Source organism: Xiphophorus couchianus, chromosome 6 (assembly GCF_001444195.1).
Source record: "Xiphophorus couchianus chromosome 6, X_couchianus-1.0, whole genome shotgun sequence".
In the NCBI taxonomy this organism is placed as follows: domain Eukaryota; kingdom Metazoa; phylum Chordata; class Actinopteri; order Cyprinodontiformes; family Poeciliidae; genus Xiphophorus; species Xiphophorus couchianus.
Genome location: NC_040233.1, coordinates 19013737 through 19039856, shown reverse-complemented (window position 1 = coordinate 19039856; position 26120 = coordinate 19013737). Strand labels below are relative to the sequence as shown.

Below are 26120 nucleotides of genomic sequence, written 5' to 3'. Positions count from 1 at the left end.
AGTTGTTGCAGTTGATTTGTGTATTTATAGATAGATCGTTATTAGAGTTCTTAGTTTTGACTTTACACAATGAATTAGAAAAAAACAAGTTTTCAAATATTTGCATTTTCAGGAGAAAATTGGCCAATTCCGATCTCTGGTCAAGTCATTGGTGCATCTTTATGTGGAAAATAGGATGCAAAAGAACACCAAAATCAGGTATAAAAACAGATCCACACATCCCTAAAAAGCAATATCTCACACAAACGACACAAGCATGGCTCCATATTGAGACAAGAGATTGAAATATACTGCAAGTAATACAAACAAATAAACTTGGTAGAGTAAACAATTACTTAATAGTAAAATAAAAAAAATATAACATGCCCACATAATATGACAAGTTAAAAGAAACCAAATCAAACTACAATGTACAGTATATAGTTTTAAATTGTTTTGTGCTTGATAACATAAGAACAAAGTTCAATATAATTCTATAAACCTTGTGTTAAAATTCGCTGCTCTTGAAATGTATTTTTGACTACTGGAATAATTAGTCAGCTGTGAGTTGTCGACCGTCCCACCAGCTGCGCCGACTCAGTGTCTATTCACCTCAACACACACACACACACACACACTTACACACAAACCAGTCGGTCACGGTGGTCCAAACAGGGACACGTCAAGAGGCTTCAGAGGAGTTTCACGAAGAAAATTATGGAGATTCACTGAAGACATTACAACTTTCCTGAGTAGGCAGCAGTCAGGCTCAAGGAACCGAGAAGTAAGAACGTATTAGGTGAATGATTTGGACTAATGTTGTTGAGATGCATGTTAACGTATATTTCTTTATTCTACCATGGCTAATGGTAGCTAGCATGGTAAGCTGGCTAACCTGCCCTTTAGCTATATGGAAGCAGTTTGACTGCGAGCCAAAATTACTGGGTTTGTCATTTATTTATCAAACTAATGAATGTACCTACCGAGTGTTCATCGGAACCATCTGCCGATTGAGTTGCTGTCATTACCTAACGCCTGTCCGTTTGACATTAACGATAACGTAAGCTCCAACCAGGCGATAACTATGGAGCTAGCTGAGCTTAGCAGAGCCTCGACTCCATTCATTTCCATCTCTCCAGCTTTCCACTGTTTTTCATTCACGTTTTCATGAAGTTAATGTGTAAAACCGAGAAGCAATGTGGGTCAAAGCGGATGCTATTTTTTGTTTTCGTTTTCTCTTTGTATTTCCGCCTGTTTTATTCCAGCGTGTGTAATGTATCGCGTTTTTCTTTTTTTTTTTTGTCGAAGCTGTGATTTATAATATTATGATTTCTATTATAATTTTCAGATGTATGTGTATAAGTGCGAAGATGGCAAAGTACACGGTGTTGAGATCAGCTGACCTGTGTTAATTTGCGATTTAAAATAGGTTGCAGGAGTTGTAGCGTGCTGACACCGCCGAACAAAACACCTATCTGGGGGGACACTGAAAACACAAGCACCTTGTAACTCAAACTGTTATGCAGCAACTTTAATACTAAAACACTTCAAATTTAATAACAACACCAGTATATATCAGATCCTGACATATAGTGCCATTTAAGCATTGAAGCCAAAGTCACTTAATTTTGAGCCAGACATGTTTAGTTGTGTATTTAAGCAAATTAACTACCCATTTGCTCAGCTTTTTTATCTAGAGGCAAAATATAATTTATTGATAATAAGCATAGTTCATTAAAGTAAGTGTGATGAGTCATTTATGGAATTCAAATTAATTTGATCCAAACCAGTAGCCATTAATTGTTCCCACAGACCTTTTAATGTTGGCAGACAAAGTGAGGGGGTGACTGAAGTTTTGTTTGTTTTATGGTATATGGAGAAAACCCAGCACTGCCCTTCCTTCACATGTTGCTGTGCTCTGTTCATCAGCTGGCTGAAAGAACTGTAAGAGTGAAGTGTTTTCTCACTTTATGTTCTTGTGGTTAATCAGAGATGAATTGTCAAAATGAAGAAAGCACCAGATCTCATGAGTGCTCTATTTCCTAAAAAGTGGCATTTCTTCTTTATTTTCTTTCTGCTCATAATCTGAACCCTCAACTTCTTTACCTGCTTTCTGATGGAATCTAACCTTTGAATGGACAGTAGACACCATTTTTGGCACACAGGCAAGTGGACAGTGTTAATAAATCAGGCCTGATATTAGTGTGTTACACTCCCAGTTTTATTCTAGAAAGACCAAAATGGCAGAAGGCATGTTTCGGCATAATATGAAATAGAACACTACTACGATAACCTCTAAGTTGTCTGTCTTTGTACTGGTGTATGAATTTGTGAGCATTTTGTGTGTGAATGGGTTAATGAAACTCTAGTATAACAGTTTTGAAGTCACTATCACTTAAAAGTGCATAACTGGTTCAGATCATTTATTTAAGAAAATAATTTCTAGAATTATAATGATGCAGGCTTTATGACTCTAATCAATATGGTGTATTGTTTAAAGTAGAAATAAATCTTTCACTCGTTCCAATAAAAGCAATTAGATTGTGCATTTCATTTTTATCATTCAGTAAGATTCTCATACTGGTTCATGGTTAATATCTTTTAAATAAGGAAAAAAACAACAGATTTTTCAACAAAAGGTGATTAGTGAATTTAGCGTATGCCTATTGTTTTTGTATATAATCACATATCCCCGATGAGCCCGGAAATTTGGAAACTGTTGTTCCTTCTAGATTGATCAAAACTTTGTTACTTTAACAAACCTTTCAGGCTGGCACACCAGTAGTAAATGAATGATTCGTTTTAGTTGGCAAGCCTTTCAACCTGAGTAGCATAAATTTATGCTTTCTAAAGCTAATAACAGGGCAGCTTCTCCTGATATTGTTGACTGTGTCACTCTTTAAACTTCCTGAAAAGGGTGTGGGCTGCAGGAGCCAAGTTAAATTTGAAGTTATATACAAATACTGCGTATGTCATTTCCTGAGGAAACCCTGGTTTTTAAATTGAACTAAATCCTACTAATTGGCGTCCTTTTTAGTGATCAACACATGTTACTGTCTTTACTATTTAAAGAGCAAGGACTGGTATCCTTAAAAAAACCCTTTACTTTCTGTTATAAAAGAAGTATGATTTGAAAATGTCAGACTTAACATTTATGCTCTTTGTTTTGTAAATGACTTATTCCCAGCAGCTAGGAATTTTTGGAGCACTGTGGAAAATAAGCAAGGAAATTATACTTTAGAGGAATATTAGGGATTATTAGCACTGCGGAATGTGGAAAAATTGAAGAGGGCTCTGCCTGTTTGTCTTAGTTTAATTATACCCACATAATGAGTTGGAAGAGGTAATTCAGTTTTGTGTTTATGCTTGATGTAGTGTAACATGAACCTAGTCAGTGAATTATTTGGCTTAGTCACATTGGGATTATGAGTTAAAGGTTTCTATGTTCATTTTTACTAACTTACAGTATGTAGCTTGGTTATTTGCTACCTTTCATGTGCTATAATATTATAGTGTTTTTTTATCATTAGAAGTGAAATACATTCAGCTCACAGGACTTTGACTTTCGATGCTGTTTTGTTCTGGATATAAGATCAGACTTCAACATGTTTTTAAAATGTTTCACAAATCAAAGGTAATTTTTAGCTAAAATCTACCCTGTGTTCGATAGGCCTGTCACAATAAAAAATTTGCTGGTCGATAAATGGTCCCAGAAGTTATTGAGATAAACAATGTTTTTTTTGACTATTTCCAAGTAATATAATGCTAATGACATAATACAGAAAAAACACATTGTCAAAGAGCAATAAACTTAAAATCTTAATGAACATTTAACACTGGTACTAGAAGACATTTTGAATATCCAAAGGAAACAAACAAAAAAGACCCAAAACAAAAAATAAAATGAATTATAAAATATTTGTAAACAAAATTGTCCCTTACAAAATGGCTAGATGAGAACAATAAACCAGGCTGAAAACTTTTGTCATCCAGTTTAGAAATAGAGAGAGAAAAACTATAAATAATGCAAATGGATATCATTAAGCTTGTTTTAATATATCATGTGATTAATTGATTTACTGCTTATTGTAACATGCCTAGTGTTGAATACTACAAAGAAAACATGTTGATGTCACCCAGACAAAAGATTGACTCCAAAATGTACTTACTGAATGTTAATAAATCTCATATCAGTATGGAATTATTCAGGCTTGATCAAATTATTTTACACTAAAAAAGACTTTGAGCTCAATATTTAATTTTAAGCAGTGCAAGTTATTTTGATAACAGCAAAACGGCCAACTGCTGAAGCTGGGAATCTGATGTTTACATTATCTACATGTCTACAGGAGAAAAAAAAGTTGATGGATTATTATTTTGTTGTAGGTAGAGTAGTCGTTTTGTAGATCACAAACTATTTTAACACAACTCTTATAGAGTTTTCAGTTTTGGTTCGATCAGTGTAAATGCTTTAGATAACGGTGTGCAGCTGATCTAGTTCAAAATCCTTCAAAAACAAAGGAAAACCTTTTCACTTACAATTTTTACTCAGTGTCTTCAAATGTTCTGTTCAGTGCTTACATACTGTTCTTTTATTGTTTTTGACTCACCATTTATTTATTATCTACTGTATACCCATGAGGGTTCTTAAATGCTAATTTAGCCATGACGAAGTAACGTTGACAACAAATGAAACATGCTGTGTGAGACACTTCCTCTGGATGAGAAAATTATCCCATTTTAATATTGTGAGATCCTGGTATGTCCCTAGGCATTGTGTGTATCATTACACATATTTGAAAAAAATATTATCATTTATTAATTTATACTTCATTGCTGTTTTTACTTTCAAAATGAGTTTTAGCACAGCAAGGAAATAAGTCCTCAGCTCTATAAGCCCAAGTGCTTCTTTTTGGTTTGTTTACAAAAGGCTGAGCAGATGAGACGGCAGGGTTGAGGCCCTTTCTGGAGCAGCCTCTTGCATTATTTTCATCCTGGGCAGTCAGTGGGGACCCAGACTAGCCAGAGTGATCCGCGAGGCCAGATCAGGGAGAGCTCCTTGATGAGAAAAACATGTTTTTGTCATTATTAGTTGGACTCCATTTCATCTGTTAGTCCCACAAATCTGTCATTAGACTGTTGAATATAAACATTCAATCATTTCTAATGTTCTCATGCTTTCGGTGTTTGCAGTTTGTTTTGCAATCGCCTGTTCATTTGGTGAAACGTCTTATTGATAATGAGCAGCAGAAAACATGTTGAAGTCCAGCACACTGGCTCAACTATAGGCTGACCTTAGCAACTTGGTGTCGTTCACCTCCACCTCGCTTTTGATAAGTTTTGCACAAGAACACACAGTGAAGATTGTAATGTACATGTGACAGAAAAATGGTGCAGACGACAGCGGCTTGGTATTTTTTCCCCCCTGAGCTTTTACTCTTATCAGAAGAAAACATTGCGTATTCGTTCAGAGGAAATAGCTTCACCTTATCAGCCGTACACTGCCACTGTAAAGATCCCATCCCATTGGCTTACATCGCTGTACCCTGGCAGCTGACTGGATGAGTACAAGTACACGTTCTCAAGAGAAAATCCCAGAAGGATGGCAGCGTTTACGACTGTCTTGCACAATTGCCACAAGTTCCAGATAACGTATTTGTATTTACCTCGGGGGCAGTCATTCAAAGGTGAGTAGGTGGTTCCTATTGAATATTGGATTCAGCATGGCAGCATTAAACTATCGCCGGAATCCAAAGGCAAAAGGTATTGGTCCCAGGAGAGTATCCTAAGGTCTGTCATGTACGGCCTCCCCTCCACTTATTGAGATGAAGAGGCAGAGATCCCTGGCAAGCTGGGAGCTCCTGGGGAGCAACACAGAGGACAACACAGACTATAGTGAAGCTGATGAGTCGTCCTCTCTGAGGTCATCTTGGTCCCTGGTGAGTCTGAAAGGGTTTTGTAATTGGTCACAGCTTATGGTAAAAGACTGGAGACCCTAATGTTTTTTAAGAACTCAATTTTGTGAAAATGGGACTGGGATTTTAAAATTTGTGGGTCTGCTAGTCAACTGTGTTTTTGCTTAGTTCATAGAACAGGGCAATGGTTTGAAACAGTTCAATCATGTTTGACGTGAGACCTTCTCATGTCTGCTTATGTTGAAGACTGATTCTTTTCTTCTCATTCTCTATATTAATATGGTGCAGTTTTTGTAATGCATTCTTTAGACTTTTTCTTGTTGTCATTCAGAAGAGCCGGCCTTTGAATTTGTAATTTTACGGCTTTCTTGTGACCGTTGTCTTTCACTTTTAGTTTCTAAATGAGTTTTTTTACTCTCCTTGCCAGCGAGATGATTTTTTTACTGTCTCCCAGACAAGCTCTTCACTTTTTGATTTGACCTTGTTTTAATGCGCATCTTACCCAACCTGAAAATGGTTTGAACTGTAGTTACATTCACAAAAAATGTTTAGCAATTTATTGAACTGTTGATTGAAAAGAATGCATCAATTTGTTTGTACTTGTTTAGTTTCTATTTGCCTGTAAGTGGAATAAACTATATAACACATTTACTGTTGTTTGATAAATATAATTTTGAATTCAGTAAAAATCTGATAAAGTTGAATATGTACTTTGATACATGAATGGAAATATAAAATTTTTTATTCAAAGGTACTGCTTCTAGCAGAAACTTGTTCTTTTTATTTTACTGTCAGTATGTTTTTGCTTTTAAGTTTTGATTTTAAAACAAGCCTTAGACAAATTAATGTGTAATTTTATATAACTTTAAAGTTCCAGTTTTAGCAGTTAGAAAAATGGACATCAGTAGTGGTCAGTAAAAGCCTGTAACTATCAGTACATCTCTTATTCAATTGTGTTCACATGATGAGTGATTGGAAAGCAACTTTTGTGGTCAGCAGAAAACATGTTGCTAGCATTGACCTCTTCTCACTTGTATTTAATAATGTAGAAGATTAGTTTGTATGTTGGCTCAAGTTGTTTTAAGCTCTTAACATGCCAACTTTATTGGAAAATATCAGCAAGTTCAACACCAAGGAAATTATCTGTGTATGTTTTTATCTTTTTCAATATCAAAATTTATAGGTTGTAAAAGAAACTTGTTTGGAAACAGAGCCAAGAACATGAAATTAACATTGATCTATGTGTACACATTTGTTTTTTCATTTAGTCTCATGGAAAATTGCCTCCATTACTGAAACATGTTGGTGTTGAATGGTTTTCTTTTCTTTATTTTGGTGACATTTAGGTGCATACATTAGCAGCTTGCTCTAATGAGGTTAATATCTCACCAAATGTTCATATTTATTTATTCTGCCCTTGAAAACTTGCCTCATTTGCTCCCACTTAAATCCTCTGTTAGTCCTCTCATGGTGAGATTGCGAACAAAGGTTACTGTGGTATTGGGAAAAATCAGGTTATATAAACATGATGAAGTCAACATGGGAATTTATTTACTGGCTTCACCAAATTAGACCCTGACCCAGAAAACTGAAATCACGTTTATTTGTGAAGTTAGTGGTTACACATAACTCTGTTGCTGTGCACCAATAACTTTTATCAAATTCAATCTTGGCCTGTATGCCATTTTCTTTGCTTTAGTAATTTCAGCAAACTGCAAAAATAACTTCCTGCTTAAACAAATATATCTGTAAGGATTAATGTTTTGAAAATCATTTTAATACTAATTCTCAACCATATTTACAAATTTAATAAGGCAGTAGAACATGAGTAATGCAGTTCGCTGGGAGCTGTGACTGTAAGCAGAATGTCAGCTGCTTCCATTTTTGCAGAGCAGTGGGGACCTCTGTTTGGGGTTATCTCATTGTTTTGGTCCATCCATTTGCTGCTCGCTCTGTTGTTGCTCATGTTGGACAGTAGCCAAAGATAGGAAAACAATGCTCTTTGTCAGTCTTTAGGTTCAGACAAACAACTGTAGCGAAAGCAAGCAGAGAGAACACTAAAATCTGAAAGGAAAAGTTTAAAAAAAAAAGGACAAAGTTACTTCATAAGCAGTTGAACTGTATTGTTTTGTGTATTTATAAGGTCTTTTAAATGTAAGTAAAAATTGTTTTTTTTCTCTCTTTTTTTCCCTTGAAGACGGACACCATGAACTACGTGGGACAATTGGCTGGTCAAGTTCTTGTAACAGTCAAAGAACTGTATAAAGGCATCAATCAGGCCACGCTGTCGGGCTGTATTGATGTTGTTGTTGTCCGCCAGAGAGATGGGACCTACCAATGTTCCCCGTTCCACGTGCGCTTCGGCAAACTGGGTGTCCTGCGCTCTAAAGAAAAAGTAGTAAGTTTAACTTTTCGTCCTCAAGTTTTTTCCTTTATACTTTTATGTAGATTGATGGTTTTAAAGTTCTTGTGGAAAAAAGCATTTCAAGTTGTATTAAATAATTGCCTTTATTTTATTTACAACTGAATTCCATCTTGGTGCCAAGGTGGAAGTCTTGGCACCAAGATTTTTTTTTAATACACTTTTTCTCTTTTTAAACTGTTATGCCTAGCACATGGACATTTTTGATTAACTTTCAACATAGATGTATCAAAATCAAATTCTATAACTAACTGTTACACAGTTAAAAACAGCAATGTATAAAAGAAACCAAAAGCATATTTCTGGATCCGCCCCATGGTACAACTGCTGTTATCTGGTTGCTTCTACAAGCAAGCAGCTTTTGGTCTACATAAAAGTTAAAGCTTTTTGCTAGCAGTGTACACGAAGGAATTAATTTGAGCCATCACTGAAAGATAAAACGATTCACTTATCTGTCCTTGATAGTTTTTTTTCATCCTACCTGCGTCAGTCATGAGTCAATTGGCAATGGATAAGTAATCTGCAGGCATAACAGTTTAAAAAAAGTCAGTTGTTGGTTTTCAGTAGTTTGGTTTTCCTCAATATTATGCTTTTCTTCTTTGTGATAATAGTACGTGTGTCATTAAGGATATTCAGGTGGTATATGTGAGCTTATCAACATTACTGTGAATTACATAACATTGTACTTTGCTCCCTTGATGTGCTAAAATCTTTTTTCCAGTCGTAAAAAGAGCAATGAAAACATACTTTAATGTGATGCAAAGAATTTGATTAGAATAACACTAATGCAACTAAGTTCTACAACTGATTGCATACAACTAGTGCTGCACTTGTTGTGTCCAACTCCAGCCCTGGAAGACCACCGTCTAACAGTTTGTCCTTCAAATGTTTTTGTATGTAACCACACCTTACTTGAATGGATGAGTTATTGTTAGGCCTCTGTGGCACATGACACCAGGGAAGTAAAACAACCATTGGAAACGTGTGTGTTGAAGCATGGCCACAACAGAATCTGAGGAAGGTGACCCTCTAGGAATTGTTTTGTGGACCACTTCCCTGCCTGTGAACAGCTACATTTAATAATTCTGATGTGAAATATTTTTTTATGAACTCATTATGTAAAACACATGAGTTCATGTGTAAAACACGTCATACAGATAATTTAAAAAAAGATGTATATCATTATTTTGTCCATAAATTTGCGTTCCTTATCAACTGTTATGATGCAACTCATTCATTAAAACAAAAATAGATTACTGGGTGCAGCCTTAAAGATGCATACTTGTTTTTTAATTTTTTATCATCCACAAGAATGGCTCTGGCTTTCCATTAAACAAACAAAGTTTTATACATAGAGATCACAACATGCGACTCCGCCAGTGGAATCTTTTGCGCTTGCAGAACAAAGATGCTTCTTTTTTCCCAAAAATAGTTGAGACCATTTCTTTTTTTCCAAGATAGCTCAGTTAATATTGGCTTTGGAACAGTTAGGTTATTTTGAGTGCTTGCTTCTCACTAGGGTAAAAACTATTTTTGTAGCACATTTTTCATTAGCCTAATTGCTGAGAAGGGGCAGAAGGATACGTCCAGTTTGGTAGTGATGCTTCAGTTATCAGGAGAGAGATTTACATCAGTCTGTTGTAGCATGCCCATCTTTTTTTATGTTCGACACATTAAAATCAGGACTGGCATTTAAAGTTAAAATACAATTTAAAAATGAATTGTGAGTTTTCTTTTTCCATATTTTTTTTAAACACTGTCCTATACATGCAGAGACAAAGGGATAACCATTCAGGATCTCCAAAACTCCCTTATGTCTTGTGATGTGCAGATATCTAAAACAAGTTGCTAAAGATGGATTAAAATGTCAGCTCTTCAATCTTTTTGACAATGAGAAAATGATCTCTAAGAGAATGCTAATTACAAAGGCTCAAAATATGTCAGTATTGCTGTTAACAAGAAGAGGTCTTATCGTGCAATAGGAGAGTTGTGCGTTCGATTTCAGTTTCCACTACTGGTATGTTTAATTGCAAGTTGTAAGAATGTGTGAGCTGTTTGTATAACTTGGAAAGCGCAGCATAACTTCAGTTCACTTGCCATTAGTACATTGTCTTTTTAATCTGAGCAGAGAAATTAACCAAATCTTAGAAAAAGCATACAGATAAAAACTAATTTGTCATGACCATGAAATTGCACTTCTCATTTTTTTTTTTAGAAAGTGGATGTATTAATGTGGTTAGTGAAAATTTACATTGGTTTACTCAAATGAATGAATGAAATATTTTTATATTTGTGCCTATACTTATAATATATAATTTGAGTGGAGCGCTTGTTTAGAGAGTCTCTGAAAAATCCTTTTAACTTGGTATACAAGAAAAATTTGTTTTAACCTGAGTCTGTCTACCGACTTAGCTAGAATGCTGATGGGCTTGGAAAGGAATGAATGAGTTGTTTCTATGGCAACTGCTCTACAACTTGAATGCATGGGGGAGGGAAGAAAAGGTCCTCAGTGGCTCACAGAAGGGCTGTTGTGTAACGAACATTTATACCTGTTATTAAGCACAGTTTTCAAATAAGTGAGGACTGCTGCTTTGTGTATTTATAGCCTTTTGGGAAGTTATTTCATGAAATATATTTGTCTCTTATATGCAGACATTTTTCAACATTAGTTAATTAGTCACTCTGGATGGCAACCACAAAGTATTCCTTCCATTTGAAAATAATATTTATTGAACACAATTTTACCATGGCAGCTACTATCTTCCTCTAAATTCTGCTTTGCAATATGAAAGTAAATTAATTTAGTGAAACTAATGCAAGTTCATGTAATAAACTAATCAATGACATCAGAAGGTACTGAAAAGTAGCTCAAGGATGATATTGGCAATGAGCTGTTGGAATGAATATAACCACTTGAAGTGAATCTAACCTCTCACTGACTGTAAGTGGATAAGGAGAAGCCTCATTTATTCTGTCTCATTATTAATTAGAGCCAGAAATTCAAAGCCACACTCAGATTAGTTGCTATAGTTTCCTTCACCAGGTGAAATTTCATCTCAAACCTGTAAAGAATCCAGCATCTGCTGGAAAGTTTAGTACAACACATGGAAAAATCCAAGCAGCAATCTATTAAAGGGTGGACAAAGAACGTTCTTGTGGCTGTGGTTTTCAACCCAATATTGATGATATGGTGTTATGTTGCAGAGCACTTGTGTGCCATAGCCAGCCTGTTCGGTAGTATTTTACAGATGTTACTACTTTTTTTTCATTGTGGTGTTAAATTACAGAATTGGCTTCATTCCACTGGGGTTTCCCCAGCAAACTCAAAAAGCCTTGTTTTATTGGCCTCTCCACAGAATAAAAGCCCTGGGTACTTGAATGCTTATTAGGATTTATAATCCCTCAGGTGAAACATGAGCTTACCTAAATAGTTTATGTATTTTTTTACTTTAAGTGCCATCTCTGATTTTTAGATTGCATAGCTGATTAAACCATTGCTTTCTTGGCAGAAAAAAAATGTAGACTGTGCTTGGCCCAGTCTAACTAAACATGAATCTGTCCCCATGTGAGAAGTTGAGAAAGAATACCTTTGGAAAAATACAGCAGAGAAAAAACATTTTTACAACTTGTTCTGTTGGCAGCTAACTGCTTTTTTTTAATCGTCTCCCATTTTACATCCCTTCTTTTTGTTGCCTTCAGGCATAAACACATCTCTGAAGCACTGTAATGTCTCTGATTGCATACATATTGAACTGCTCCTCATGTAAAATAGCACTCCAAACTATTTACATTCATATTCAAACATAAACAAAAAGTATATTCTTTAAATATATCTTATCTATCTAGATATCTATCTAAATATCTATCTATCTAGATATCTACATATCTAGATACCTACATATATCTATAGATATACTGTATATCTATATAGCTATATAGCTAGCTAGCTTTTGGACCAGTCTGACCTTCAGGTAGAAAGCTTGAAAGAACAAAATGGAGCAACTTACCTGCACAATGTTAAAACTTCCTGTTAACGTCTGTCACTCAATCTCTTGCCCCCTGACTGAACCACAGACAAGTCTTGGCATGCAGCAGAGAAAACATCTTGCCTTTAAATATATTTTTGCGCTCAGCTTGGTGTGTTCACTGAGCTCAACTTTTGAGTTTTAGACTAAAAGGGAAATTCTTTCAAATGGCCTCAAACTGGCCATCTTAAACCGCTGTTTGCCAAAATCTTCTTATAAAACCCTCTGCCAATATAACTGATTACTTTCTTAGTTTTCATGTTGTTTCATGTTGTTACAAATATCAGCCTGAATTTTCTTTAATGTTTTCAGATTGATATTGAAGTAAATGGTGATCCTGTAGACCTGCATATGAAACTCGGTGACAACGGAGAGGCTTTTTTTGTCCAGGAAGCCGAAGAGGAAAATGTAAGCATAATAAAGACACACATCATTAATTTGGAAATAAAGTTAAACTGTTTATGACTGAAAGAAAAATGTTAGATCAAGTTCCAAATAATGCATTTGAGAAGAAGTTAAGCAGTTTATAATCCCCTTTTCAACAAACCACTTTCGGATGTGTTTGTAAAAAAAACAGCAAGGTCTGTATTGAGAAATCCACCCACTTTGTTCAGTTGACACATTTGACAGTTGCAAATGTTTCTCCTATTGTGACAGCTACTTGCGTTGCATTGGTACTTACATCTCTACATCTATTGTTTTGTTGTTGCTTAAGCTTTCAGGCATATATTGACATATTTCCTCTTCAGCAGATTATTCCTGCCCACTTGGCCACATCCCCAATACCCACTGAGAGTCACCTGTTCTGGATCTCGGAGGTAGAGAACCGGGCACCTAAAGATCTAAATGATGATGATCCTCTCGACCCAGAAGACCCACCTGAGCCCCCTGCTCCCAGTGCCACTGCCACAAAAAAGAAAAAAAGACGAAGAAAGAAGCACAAAGGAGACCCTCGCAGAGAAGAGCTGACCCCACCGGTGTCTTCTGGTAATTCTGTCGCTGCTACAACCACTGCTGTGTCAGGCACTGGACAAAACGAAGAGATTTTTGAGATGGATCTCAGCTCTGATGAAGAATCTGCACCACATGTATCGAGGTAGTTTTGGATTCAAGGACTGCTGGGAAAGGCTTTTAACAACATATACTGTATATTTATATATATTTTGCATTCTGGATGTAGGTCACCTTCAACTTCAACAATCCGTGACATTGACCCCAAACTGCCTACAGTCAGACATAATCTGGAAGGTTACCCCCTGTCTGACGGTGAATGGCCATCAGGTGATAGGTATGTGTAAAGCTAAGCTTTGCATCTCGAGTATGTGTTTAGCATAGATGCATAAAAAGTTCATGTTTTGCTCATTGTTTGTTTTTCACTTCCTGTCTTTCAGTCACAGCTTGTCTCAGGCCTTTTCCCCAAAGAGTGACTCTGAACTGGTGATGAAGTCTTCAGAGAGTTTGCTGAGGGCTGAGTCCCATATGCAGTGGACCTGGGGGGAGTTTCCAGAAACAACCAGGGTAAGCACTTCTTTCCTGTAAAAGTCACAGCAGATGCCAAGTTGCCATGTTTTCTGAAGTGACATCTGCCGTTTTAATGTTTAGGTCACAAGGAAAGAAAAACCTGAACCACTAAAGACAGTGACCATCACCCCATCAGAAAGCACCCACTTCCGCGTCATCCTCAGCTCAGAGGCTATGGCGAATGAAACAGAGACTGAAAAGGAAGATGGAGGGCCCTCAGTGTGTACCATAGTCAAGCCTGAGCCACGTACCCCTGTCACCACTGTAACACCTGATAGTCTATCAAGCATCAGCACCGTAATGTCTGTGAGTCCTTTAACTCCAACAGAACCTCCTGATGTCCTTCCATCCAACGTGACCACCTCCACCCCTTCAAACAGCCAACATACCGATTCACCCTCCAAGAAGAAAGGTACACCGGGTGTCACACATTCTGGTTTGCAGTGAATAAAAAAAAAAAAATATAAGCAGAGTCTCACAAAGCCCTTGAACTTTGACATGTTGTCACATTACAACTACAAATGTCTGTGTATTTTAATATAACTGGTTATAATCGACCCAAAGGAAAGCAGTGCATAACTATGCAGTAGAAGAAAAATGATTCCTGCTGATAAATAAAATTTAAAAAATGACTCCTAATTAGTAAACAGTCCCTGTCTTCTCAACCTCATTATAAATTCAGCTGGTCTGTAGACTTCACATTGTTCATCTTTGCCACTGACTCACTTGTGTCGCCAACCCATAGAGATCCAGAGGCAGAAATCAAATAAAATTCAAAACATGCAGCTGCAATTGTAACAGGTTCAGCAAAGCATTGCCTAAGGGTAGCTGAATAGAAAGGCACAGCTATCCACTACTTTTGTTGGTTTAATTACACAACAACTCAAAAAATACATTGCTTATGGTTGTAATTTGGCAAATTGTAAGAAGGTATAAGGGCTGTTAATACTTTCCTAAGTCACTGTAAAGTAGCAAGTGATTTTATGTTTTATGTGCAGGAGTCCCAAAGAGGAGTCAGCATCAGGGTCCAGAGGACATTTACCTAGATGACCTAAATGTCCTTGAACCTGACGTGGCTGCAAGATATTTTCCCAAGAGGTTTGTTCACGCAAGAAACACTTAATACATTCACTTCTTATTTATTAAACAGGTGCTGTATTTTAAAACTTGAAATAATATCAATTTCAACCTACAGCTTTGAACATCCTTACTTTTTGTCTGCCTTTCTGGTCTCTTCATTCTTTCTTCCATCAGTGAATCTGAGGCAACAGCAAAGCACTGGATCGACTCAGAGATGCATTCTGGTTCCCAGTCTCCACAGTCCGTGGGTAGTGCAGCTGCTGACAGCGGGACAGAATGTCTTTCTGACTCGGCCAGTGACCTCCCTGATGTCACTCTTTCTCTATGCGGAGGTCTCACAGAAAATGCTGAAATATCCAAAGGTCAGCAATAAAGTTTGCCTGCTGTTTTCAGATAAGACATTCATATTATGTTGTCATAGAATCTTTTATACACAAACAGATTTTTTTTATTACCAGTTTAGATACATGTTTGTAATTAATCTTGAATCCTATCTGTGTTTGCAGAAAAATTTGTGGAACATATCATCACATATCATGAATTTGCTGAAAATCCAGCAATCATAGACAACCCTAACTTGGTTGTAAAGATAGGAAATAGGTTTGTAAGCTTTTTGTTTTATTCTATCTAATTTGAAAGCTTTGTTTTGTAGGAGTTCATGTGTCTGAATTAGTTTTTGTTTGTTTATTAGGTATTATAACTGGACACTAGCTGCACCCTTGATTCTAAGTCTACAGGCATTTCAGAAGAATTTACCAAAGGTAATTTTTTAAATTAAATTTATTTTGCATCTTAATTATTTACCAAACTCAAAGAATGATTAACTCGGTAGTAAGTATTTTTTGTTCTTGTTTACAGGCTACAGAGGAGGCTTGGATGAAGGAAAAAATGCCAAAGAAATCAGGTCGCTGGTGGTTCTGGCGAAAAAGAGCAGATAGTTCAGTCAAACAGGTAGGTATATAATCTCATAGGTAATGCAAGAAAACACTTTGCCCACATTTTTTTAACAATATGTTTGGCCAAACCTAGATTATAAGCTACATTAATTGCTCCTAATTCCTTCTCTTTTCTTTTTTTTCTTTAGTCTGAAACAAAGCTTGAAACCAAGGAGGAGTCTCAGTTAGAGGAAGGAGAACCCTCTATTTCTCATGAGAAATTGTCTTTACTGTATGTACTATACATTCATGTTTAAAAATGTTGAAATATTGAACAGCAAACTAAATCTTGACTTGGTATGGAATTGGAATAAAGATGTTTGTCAATTCAGGTTCATCTCATTAAATTAGATTTTTAAAGAGTCATTTCAGTTATTCAATTCAAAAACTGAAACTCATGTTATATCGGATATTTTATACACACAGTTTTATGCTAGAGTTGCCATTAAAGGAGTCTTTCTTTGGGATAATTTATGGATTTCGTCTTTGAATAAGTGATCTAATTATCTTTATGTATTTATTAATTTTGGGTTTAGCATTAAATTAGCACATCAACACATGGAGGTAGCTTATCAGTCAAATGTAGGTCAAAAATGTCATTGATAGAACACCTGTCTAACTTCAGAGTGCGTTTAACAGCTTGGGGGGAGGGGTGGTTCGCTGTAGTTTTTTTTCTTTCTGGCTCATCATGATCCCTGCCAACAGATCTCTGCTTCTTCTCCTGCATCACTCTGCTACTGCAGTTAATAGCAAAACTTAAAGAGTATCCAGACCTCTTTTATGCTTTGTTGCTTTTGAGTGACTTGACACACTAATTTACAGATGCACATACATATTGAACGGACTCACTGCACACACAGCACTTTGGAGGAATACTGTTGTACTGTGTGTTAAGAATTTCATGAAAAAAATGAGAAAAAGTCCAATTTAAATATCAACATTGAGAATTAATGTAGTTTGCAACATTGTAAGATGAAATACAGAGGGAATAAATTTTTTTTCACATTTAATTTTACATTAACATTCTTGAATACGATACTGAACATCAAGCTTCATCATTGACCTTTTTATGCTGGGCAGTCTGCTGGGCGACTCAAATTAGTCGTCTTCCTCAACAGTTTGCATCTATGTTTTTTATTGGTCTTATTAAATATTCTGTTTTTATACAAACGAAATTTAGGATTATCAGCAATAATTCAAAATCAAGATTAATAATCTCATCTTTTAATAATTCACTTTTTGAATTGACTTACTGAAATAAGTTCATCCATCTATGATATTTTGCTGAAAGTGACTTTATTTTTACTTTAAACTAACAATAAAGTCACTTTATAGTTACCTGCAACTTGTAACTATAAAGTGACTTCATTTAATGTCTACTATATGTTTTATCACTTTATTTTTTCACTAGTATTTCATGGGGTAAATAATAAACATAACTGTTTTGTCCTGTAGGCCAAAAGCAGGAGACACATCAAGTGATGAGGAATCCAAGGAGGTCAGTGCTGCGTCCTGCCAAGAGAGGCTGCAGCCAGCAGATGGACATCATCCCACCCCCCACACTTACAGGAAGTCACTACGTCTTTCCTCAGATCAGATAGTAAGTGCTTTGTTGCTTTCTAAAATAGAATAGTTCTATTGTCTCATTATAGTTTTTCTTTTTTTTCCCCACAATTTCATTTTAGGAAACGTTGTAGTGCTTCGATGGTGCAAGTAACTGACCTTTCCACTGTCTAAGCCTCTATTCTGTGTTTTAGAGCTCCCCCTGCTGGCTATATATTGTCACGCTTGGTGCCAGTAGGGGGCTCTAAAGACCTGTGCAGATTTTTGCATTATGACTAAACAGTTTGTTCAGCAGACCATTGCCTGCTGGGTTTGCAATGGTCTGCAATGTTTCGTTTTTTTTCTTGTGAATGAAATAGATTTTTCCTCCAGATGGCCTCACATTTTTCATTCTGTTGTTTTTTCCCTAGGCTAGTTTGAAACTAAAGGAGGGACCAAATGACGTGACATTTAGCATTACCACTCAGTACCAAGGCACATGCCGTTGTGAGGGGACCATCTACCTGTGGAACTGGGATGACAAAGTCATCATCTCTGACATTGATGGTACCATTACCAAGTAGGTGTCTCAAAAGAAAATTTAAAGTCTCAGTAGGAAATAAAAGTCCAAAACTATGTCTGTCTTGTATTTTTAATTTTTTTTCATTTAGTGCAGCACATATGGGGAGTTGGGGGGGATTAATTTTGGAACACTTTATTGGGTTTCTTTTGTATAAATACATGCAGATGTACTGGCTTACCACACTGCATATTTTTAGAAACTGCGATTCATTCTTTTGCCATGCTGGAGCCTCTTTGACTTTTGCTGCAAAATGGTGATCTATTTTAAAATCAGTGAAGGCTCAGATTGTCAGTCTTGGATCTTGCTCCGTAAACATTCATTATGCAGAAGTGGAAACGTTTTTGTTTTTTTTCTTTATCTGTAGCTCAGCACTCTTTATTGTCACTGATATAACTTCTAGTTATATCAGTGACAATAATGGCTTTCAGTTTAGATGATCAGATTAGACTGCAGGGCAGACAATAACGCTATAAATAAATATTTGTAACTCATGTGGAAGGTTTGCTGCATCGTTCACATATATTGTCACTTGTTCATCTTGTTGATATTTTACCACAAGGCTGATGGGGAAACATCTCCACATGAGCAGAATCTAATTTTTGTGCTGCGAGCCCCATTTCAACCCAGCAATCAAGTTTATTTGTATATCACATTTCAGCAGCAAGGCGGTTCACGGTGCTTTACATAATAAAATTGTAAAGAAAATGCCATACAGTCAACAATTGAACAAACATTACATTTTGATGAGTGCCATCACTAAAATTCTACACATCAAATATGTTGATCAAGACTACAACAATATTGTACATTATAAATCTCTACTGTCTCTTAAAACTATCCAGAATGTTATTTCTGTTTTAGTAAATTATCTCACCGATGGCTCCTCTTTTGAACCAAAACTGACTGCAGCTTATTTCATGCCTGTTCTCTGACGTTTGACATCAAACAAGTCCAGATCGACTGGAGCTTATTATCTCTGCAAACCCCAAAGCCAGCATGTGACGTGGTGCTCTTTCAAGAACAGGTTGAAAAGTACAGGATCTATAATGAGCCCATTTACATCTCGTTCTGTCAGTGCACACAGCCATAAGCTAAGGGTGACTCTGTTTCTTCCCTATGGGGCCAGTAATTCTCATTAGCAAAGGAAATCCCATAAAGTTTCATATTCATGATGAAATGTTAATGTAGTGGGGTGTGGCTTATTTAACCTTCTCTGAACAGTCTGTACTAAGAATCCTATATATTTTTCTCTTTGTATATTTAAGGTGTGACTTTACATTTCTTCCATTTTGCTTTTTGAGTGGCCTGCCTCCAACTTGGGGGCGTTTTCAACATAATGTCAATAATGTTTGTTTGTTTTTTAGATCAGATGTTTTTGGACAGATTCTCCCACAGTTGGGGAAAGACTGGACCCACCAGGGCATTGCCAAGCTGTACCACTCTGTGGCCGAGTAAGTGCACAACAACCGGGATTAATTACAGGGACAGAATGAATGTTTGGTCAGTGGTTAGGAGTGCCCGTCTTTGATTCCCAGTTGGCTTTCTGAGGAGTTGATATTTCTTCTCAGTGTTTGCGTGGGATGCTGTGAAGTGGATGACTCAGTGTGCTCAATTATAATCACAACTTAATTCTTGCTAAAAGACAGTAATTAAATTTGTAGTCTTATATTTGCTGCTTTAGTAAAGATAAGAAAAATTACCGCCACACAGGAGAAACCTTGGTGACTAGGACAGAGTCTATAAATCTGCACTTAAGTAACAATAAAAATCTTGGAACTTTTATATAGAACTTATGGGTTATGATGATGATGATGATGGTGGTGGTGGTGGTGGTTTGTGCAGACTTTGAGTCTCATTCTCTCATTTGCAGGAATGGCTACAAATTCTTGTACTGCTCAGCTCGGGCTATTGGCATGGCCGACATGACGAGAGGCTACCTGCAGTGGGTCAATGATGGAGGCATCATCCTGCCACGAGGACCGCTCATGCTGTCTCCTAGCAGTCTCTTCTCTGCATTCCACAGGTACAATAAAGTGTGATTATGACCAACACTTTCATCTAGAAAGTTCTCATGTCCATAATACCAAACCTTGCGTTTCTCTCTTTAAACTTAGATTATTTCTTAGGTAAATAGATACATATCTATGTTTATTTAAGACTTGAGCTAATGTATGTTAAGAATCGTAGCTGATATTTTGTAGTCGGGGTATAAATGACAATTTAATTCTATTTGCCAATAGATTCAGACAGAAAAAATCATATTTTCTGGTCAACAAGATGTATCGGGGGTTTAAACAAATCATTTAGCATTGGATAGCTTGCAGCATTTTTGCTTTTACCCATGATATCTTGTTGACTGTTGAACCAGTGTAGCCTTTCACCTTCTGTCAGAGTTGCTAGATTTGTGTGGACTTCACTGTCAGTGGTTTGTTGGCTTTGGTACATCATTTTGTCCTTGCATGTCTTCCGTTTTTAATATACAACGATCTGTACTGGTTTATCATCAGATATGATCTGAAAAAGTAATGCTGCAAAAGTATGTAGTAGATCAGTGTTTATATTTTAATTTAACACTACTTAGGTGTATTTTGAGTTGTGCGTCAGAGCCATGGGAATGTTTTACAACCTTGAAGACTATACATTGTAGTTGTTATGGCAATGTACTATAGCCTGGTATCCGGTGGACGTCAGTCATTTTCAAATGTTGCCTTTTCAAATTGAGTGTCTTATTTTATTTGCTTCAAACATTTTTCTGTAAAAACCTTGTTCATCAAAGTATTTTACTTCTTAAGGGGTCTTGGTATCTTTGGGTTGGGTTTTCTTGTCTATTGAAATGATAAATTTAATAGAATGGATTATTAAAAAGTATGTTTGACGTAAAACCTTCTGATTTAATATGGTAGCAAACAGAGGACTCATAAAACCATTTTTTTTTTCAGGGAGGTCATCGAGAAAAAACCAGAGATCTTCAAGATCGAATGCCTTACAGACATCAAGAACCTGTTTCAGAATAATAAGCAGCCTTTCTACGCTGCCTTTGGGAATCGAGCTAATGTGAGTAAATGCGTGTTAGAAAAGCTCAGGCTGCCAGATATTGAAGTGCTTGTTTTTCTACATGAACTTGTTTTTTTATTTTTTCCTTTTCTTTTTTTTATATTACAAGCTGTTGCACTCAAGGGTGTATTGCAATGTCAACATGACTCTTTGGCTATCAGTTAGCAGACACAAACAAGTGGAATCAGTACAGGGCTGAACCAGAGTTGAGGTCACTTGGTAAGTTTGAGTCTGTGTGACCTCATGTGGAAGGGAGGGAAGCATGGGCAGAGTATCATCCTCTTCTGTCTTCAGCTGTATAAACACATACACCCCATGAAGCAACCATAGAAACTTTGTTACTCAGCACAGGAAAAAACTAAATTAAATAAACAAACACAAAAGCTGATCTATTCTAACAGCTGAAATATTTCCATCGAATGCTCTTAGAGGAACAAAAACAGGAAATGTGTGATTAATGTTAGTGACATATCAGTGTGGATGTTTATGTGAGGTTATCGACGTTTCTCTCGTGTGGCTTTTATAGATGTTCTTTATTGAGGTTATAATTTCACCCTATTTTTTAAGAGGGTGAAGAGACCCTTATGTGTATTTCCGTCCACAGAACATGCACACCCAAGACATTTAACACTTCATTTGGATTCGTTTCAATTCTAATTTTCAGCATATACAGTAAGCCCCTTATCATTGTCTCCATTCAGGATGTTTTTGCCTATAAAGAGGTTGGCGTCCCGCTGTGTCGGATCTTCACAGTTAACCCCAAAGGGGAGCTGATCCAGGAGCAGACCAAGGGCAACAAGTCATCGTGAGTAAATTTAAAAAAAAGAATGATCTGATTGATACTGCAAATCACTGTCTCACAGGGACTTTTCTTCACTTCCTCACATTCAACATCAAAGCTCTAAACTCGCATCCTTAAGTAACATCATGCTTGTAATTGTCTCAATTATTCTCCAGTCTGTCTAATGATGCTTCTGTGGACACTTATTTTGTCGACATTTAGCTAGTCTTTGTCTTTAAAAAAACTACTGTGAACTCTGGCCAAGCTGAAAACTAAAGAGCAATTCTGCTGCTTCTGGTCCTATTTAAAGTAACAAAAGTTCAGTTTTCCATTTGCTCACAGGTTAACCAAACAGAACCACCTGGATTCAAATTAAGTTGGTTTAAGAGCGACCACTACTCTCAATCATCAAATAAAAACATCTCTTACAATAAAATATAACTTTTCAAAACCTTGTTATACCTACATACTAGTAATCAGTCATTACCTAAATGCATGTTGGGGGTCCTTTACTATTGAATAAATGTTGTACATCACTTCTTGTAAGCTGCTTTTCTATAAATATAATACGTCTGACTAAAATTTGCTAACACGCTTCTTTCCGTCCACAGCTACGGCAGACTTAGTGAGCTGGTGGAGCACGTTTTCCCTCTGCTGAGTAAGGAGCAGAACGAAGCCTTTGTGATGCCTGAATTTAGCTCCTTCTGTTATTGGAGACAGCCGCTACCAGAAATCAACCTCGATGAACCGCTCTAACGCTGCACACTCACCCAGCCATTCATCTATGTGGGACTAAACTTAAACACATGTGGAGTGGATCCAATAGCACTTAGGCACACACAGCTCTACGATTACCAGAGAAACAGGGTTAAGACTAAACTAAAACATAACTTGAAAACTGTATTTATTTTAACGAGTGGAGATTAACATCAGCTGAAACTTCAACACTGGAAAACGGACTAATCGCTTACTAATGCCAGGTCGCTCTACTCGACGACCGGCCTGTAGTTGAGTTGTGCAGGGATAGCAATCTAAAATAAATATTTTTTTCAAACAAAATACTTTTAGTAACTCAGAAGGCACTCAGTTTACTTTTTTTCATTTCATTTTACACATTTCTTAATTATACCGTGTGAGAGGAGTTTGGCACTAAGCAGGCGTAGTGTGACCTGACAAAAAAGTGAACAATGATTGTAATAGCTGGTTGGTGTCAGATTTCCCCAACCGTGATGCTCGAACTCATTAGTTTGCAGGAGCCTACTGTAGCAATGCTGCTTGAAGTAAAATTTTTCTGACACTCTTTAATTACATCGCACATTTCTGTTGGCTTCTTCTAAAGGTCATGAACTACATGCGCAGTGAGTTATGTTTGATATTGTTTGTAATCGAGGTAAAAACTCAGAGTATGCCAAGAATGTATGGATCCACACTTAGTTGTGGCAAAAATGAAGCAGCTTCATGGTATATTGTCCAGCGGTTGTTGTAAAATGTTTGTTCTGTTGTACAAGCTTTACAGACCAGATGTGTTCTGTTAACAGTCATTATTTAAAATTAATATATTAAGTTATTGATTTCTGTTGTAATTCCATTGCCTGTCAGGAAAAAAGTAATTTATCTCCAGTGCAATGAGAAAATGCTTAAAATGGTATTTTGTGTGGTTGGCCACAAATTCTTACGCGCTTAACCAGAGCTGCTCAGCTTTGTCCGATCTCTCTTCAGTCATGTCTCCCACAGCAAGCTGTTTATTTTATTTAATGGTGAAGCTCTCGACATGTAAGGCACATAAAGATTCCTAGCAAACCTCAAAGTCCACAGCTCTAGTATTAATACATGTAAATATAAGCGATGACGCTCAAGTTGCGACAGCGAAGATGGGCTGATCCGAAAGCAGCTTAAAAATTAGGGATTTCCGTTTGAAAGCTTCTTCTATGAAAGATTATAGGATGTTGGTGTGTGTGTGTGTGTGTGTGTGTGTGTGTGTGTGTGTACATGCATGTATGTGTGCTTACCTAATCACTGAGTGCTGCTGGTGGGGTGGCAGTGTTCTGCACTCCTTTATTCTCCCTCAGTGGCTTTTCCGAGACTTGTCCAATGCACTTTGTCTAAGCTGCAGACTTAAACACTTGCATCTAACCAACATGCGCTTCATAGGAAGTAACCTAAAGTATGCCATTATTACAAAATCAAGAGTTCTAGTTTTATCTTTAACATCTATCAGTTTTATCTCAAATATAATGATTTGAAGAAGTGTTTAACGGTGGAGGGTTTTCTTGTTTTGCCAGTCAAAACTGAGAATGAAATCATAAAACTAACATAAGGCTGTCATTCCGATCCCCCCTGTAGCTTCATTATGCGTGTGTAGTTTTGCATGTTTATTTGTATGACAGATAATATGAGAACCGATGGAGTTTCTTCAATGAGCAGAGGAAGAGACATTAGTTCTAGTTTGGACATAAACAGGAAATACTTGACTCTGTCCGGGAAGCTTTTTGAAGCTCTTCCTTGGCTTTATGTGTGATTTCGAAGAACATGATTTAATGACCAGGATCATATCTTTCTCCCGAGTATGACATAGGATGTGCTTTAGAGAACTGACGGAGTTGGAACAAATGGAACCAGATTACGTGGATGAAAAAAAAGAAAAAAAGCACAACGTAAAAGCTATAGCTACATCTAGTTTCTCTTAGCTCGAGTAATGTTGCTCTGATGTTTTGTGATATATGATGTGTTTTTTGATTCCTTAGCTTCTTCTCTACAAAGTTTGAAGTTAGATACGTTTATCTTAGAATTAACAAAAGGAATTTCATTCTTTCTATGAAAGTAAAGCATCTTGTGTGAAAGAATCACACTTCATCCTCTATGATTCCAGGATATATAATATAAAATGCTCATATTCACTGCTGTGAAAAAGGATCCGGTGTATATGCTAATCATCACATTTTTCTGTCTCGATGCCTTTTTTGTTCATGTCATTTCTTACAAATGTATATCATAATTTGTTTTGTTTGGATGTAACGCTTGCTCTTTGATTGTTTCTGACAAATATAAACACCTTATACGTATGCTGTGTTTGATTTGTATAGAGATGTGGTTTAAAGTATGTTTGAAGAAACAAATCTCTGGTGAGAAGAAGAAAAATACAGGCCTGATGAAATTAGCAATATGTGGCTTGTGGTCTTATTTGTATTAAATATCTAACTAAATCCATTTGTCTCTGAATTGCTTTTCATTTCAAGTCAATAAAACTTAAAACCAAAGGCTGCTGGAGTTGCTTCGACTTTTAGCCTGATACTTGATGCCATTTATAAAATGCATTAAAAATATATTTTAGCTCAACTCCCTTAGGTTGTTAAATATTTCACAAATTTTACTGAACATCAAATAGAAACAGTAAGCAGAGCAGTTTTTAATTAAAACCAGAGTCTGACTTTTAGGGCTTAGCAGAAACTGAATTGATGTCTAGAAAGTTCTTGCCTTTGGAACATTTTCCAAATCTCAGGAGTGACGGGGGGAGACTTTCATGCACACCCACTTTACGCAATATTCCCAGGGAGTATTTTTGCCTTCTAACCTCGTCTTTCTTAGAACATCTTCTGAAGGCGGCCAAGTTTGACATTTTAAAAGAATATGTTGCAATCTCTCTATCTTAATGTTATTTACAATACATTTGTTAATCATCTGCAGTTTCTTTCTTGGTATCTTGTACACAGTAGGGAAAAAAGGAGGCTCTTATTTTTGTGTTGGAATACCCACCAAAAGTATTCACTCCTAAACTTTTCTCATTGTGACACTTTATGTCTCTCTAGGAACAACACAAGTAGAGAATCATTGTAGAGTGGATTTTTTGTTGAAAATCAAAAACCCATTTATAGAACCTCTTTTTGTTGCAACACAGTGAGCCCCCTAGATCCATCTTCCCATCAGCTCAGACCAACATCTATGTCTCTGCTCAAGAAAAGCAGTCCCACAAGATGTTGTCGCCACCATGTTTAACAGTGAAAATGATGTCCTGAATGACTTTGCCACACATGGAGCAAAACTGTAGTTTTGGTTTTATCTGAACAGAGCACACGTTTACTGCTGTTATTTAAACAGGATTTCTTCTGCCTTTTCTTTCGCCCATCTTGTGTGGAGTGCACTGCTAATGGTTGCCATGTCAACACATCCTCCCTCCTCAGCTGTGGATTGGTGCATCTCCTCCATTGTTTTCACAGGCCTCTTTGCTGCTTCTTGGATTGTTTCCTTTGCCTGACCCTTGAAATTAAACGGCTTACAACCGATTC

At 36.7% G+C, this 26120-nt stretch overlaps 1 protein-coding gene across 4 annotated transcripts; it reads left to right on the top strand.

Annotated features, from left to right (window-relative positions):
• The first annotated feature begins 596 nt into the window (after positions 1–596).
• On the top strand, positions 597–25044 carry lpin2 (lipin 2). 4 transcript variants are annotated; one of them, XM_028021067.1, is made up of 20 exons: positions 597–763; positions 8092–8292; positions 12654–12749; positions 13091–13437; positions 13522–13629; positions 13733–13859; positions 13944–14274; positions 14861–14960; positions 15117–15304; positions 15449–15542; positions 15634–15703; positions 15801–15893; positions 16027–16109; positions 17333–17477; positions 17851–17999; positions 19367–19453; positions 19873–20025; positions 20942–21056; positions 21758–21861; positions 22449–25044. In XM_028021067.1, exons 2-20 carry the CDS (start codon positions 8101–8103, stop codon positions 22591–22593), a joined length of 2727 nt encoding a protein of 908 aa, XP_027876868.1. In that variant the 5' UTR covers positions 597–763; positions 8092–8100; the 3' UTR covers positions 22594–25044. The 4 variants fall into 4 exon arrangements, with proteins under 4 accessions (XP_027876868.1, XP_027876869.1, XP_027876867.1 ...); XM_028021068.1 differs by having other exon boundaries at positions 597–778; XM_028021066.1 differs by lacking the exon at positions 597–763 and adding an exon at positions 5681–5918 and having other exon boundaries at positions 13094–13437.
• The last annotated feature ends 1076 nt before the right edge of the window (positions 25045–26120 follow it).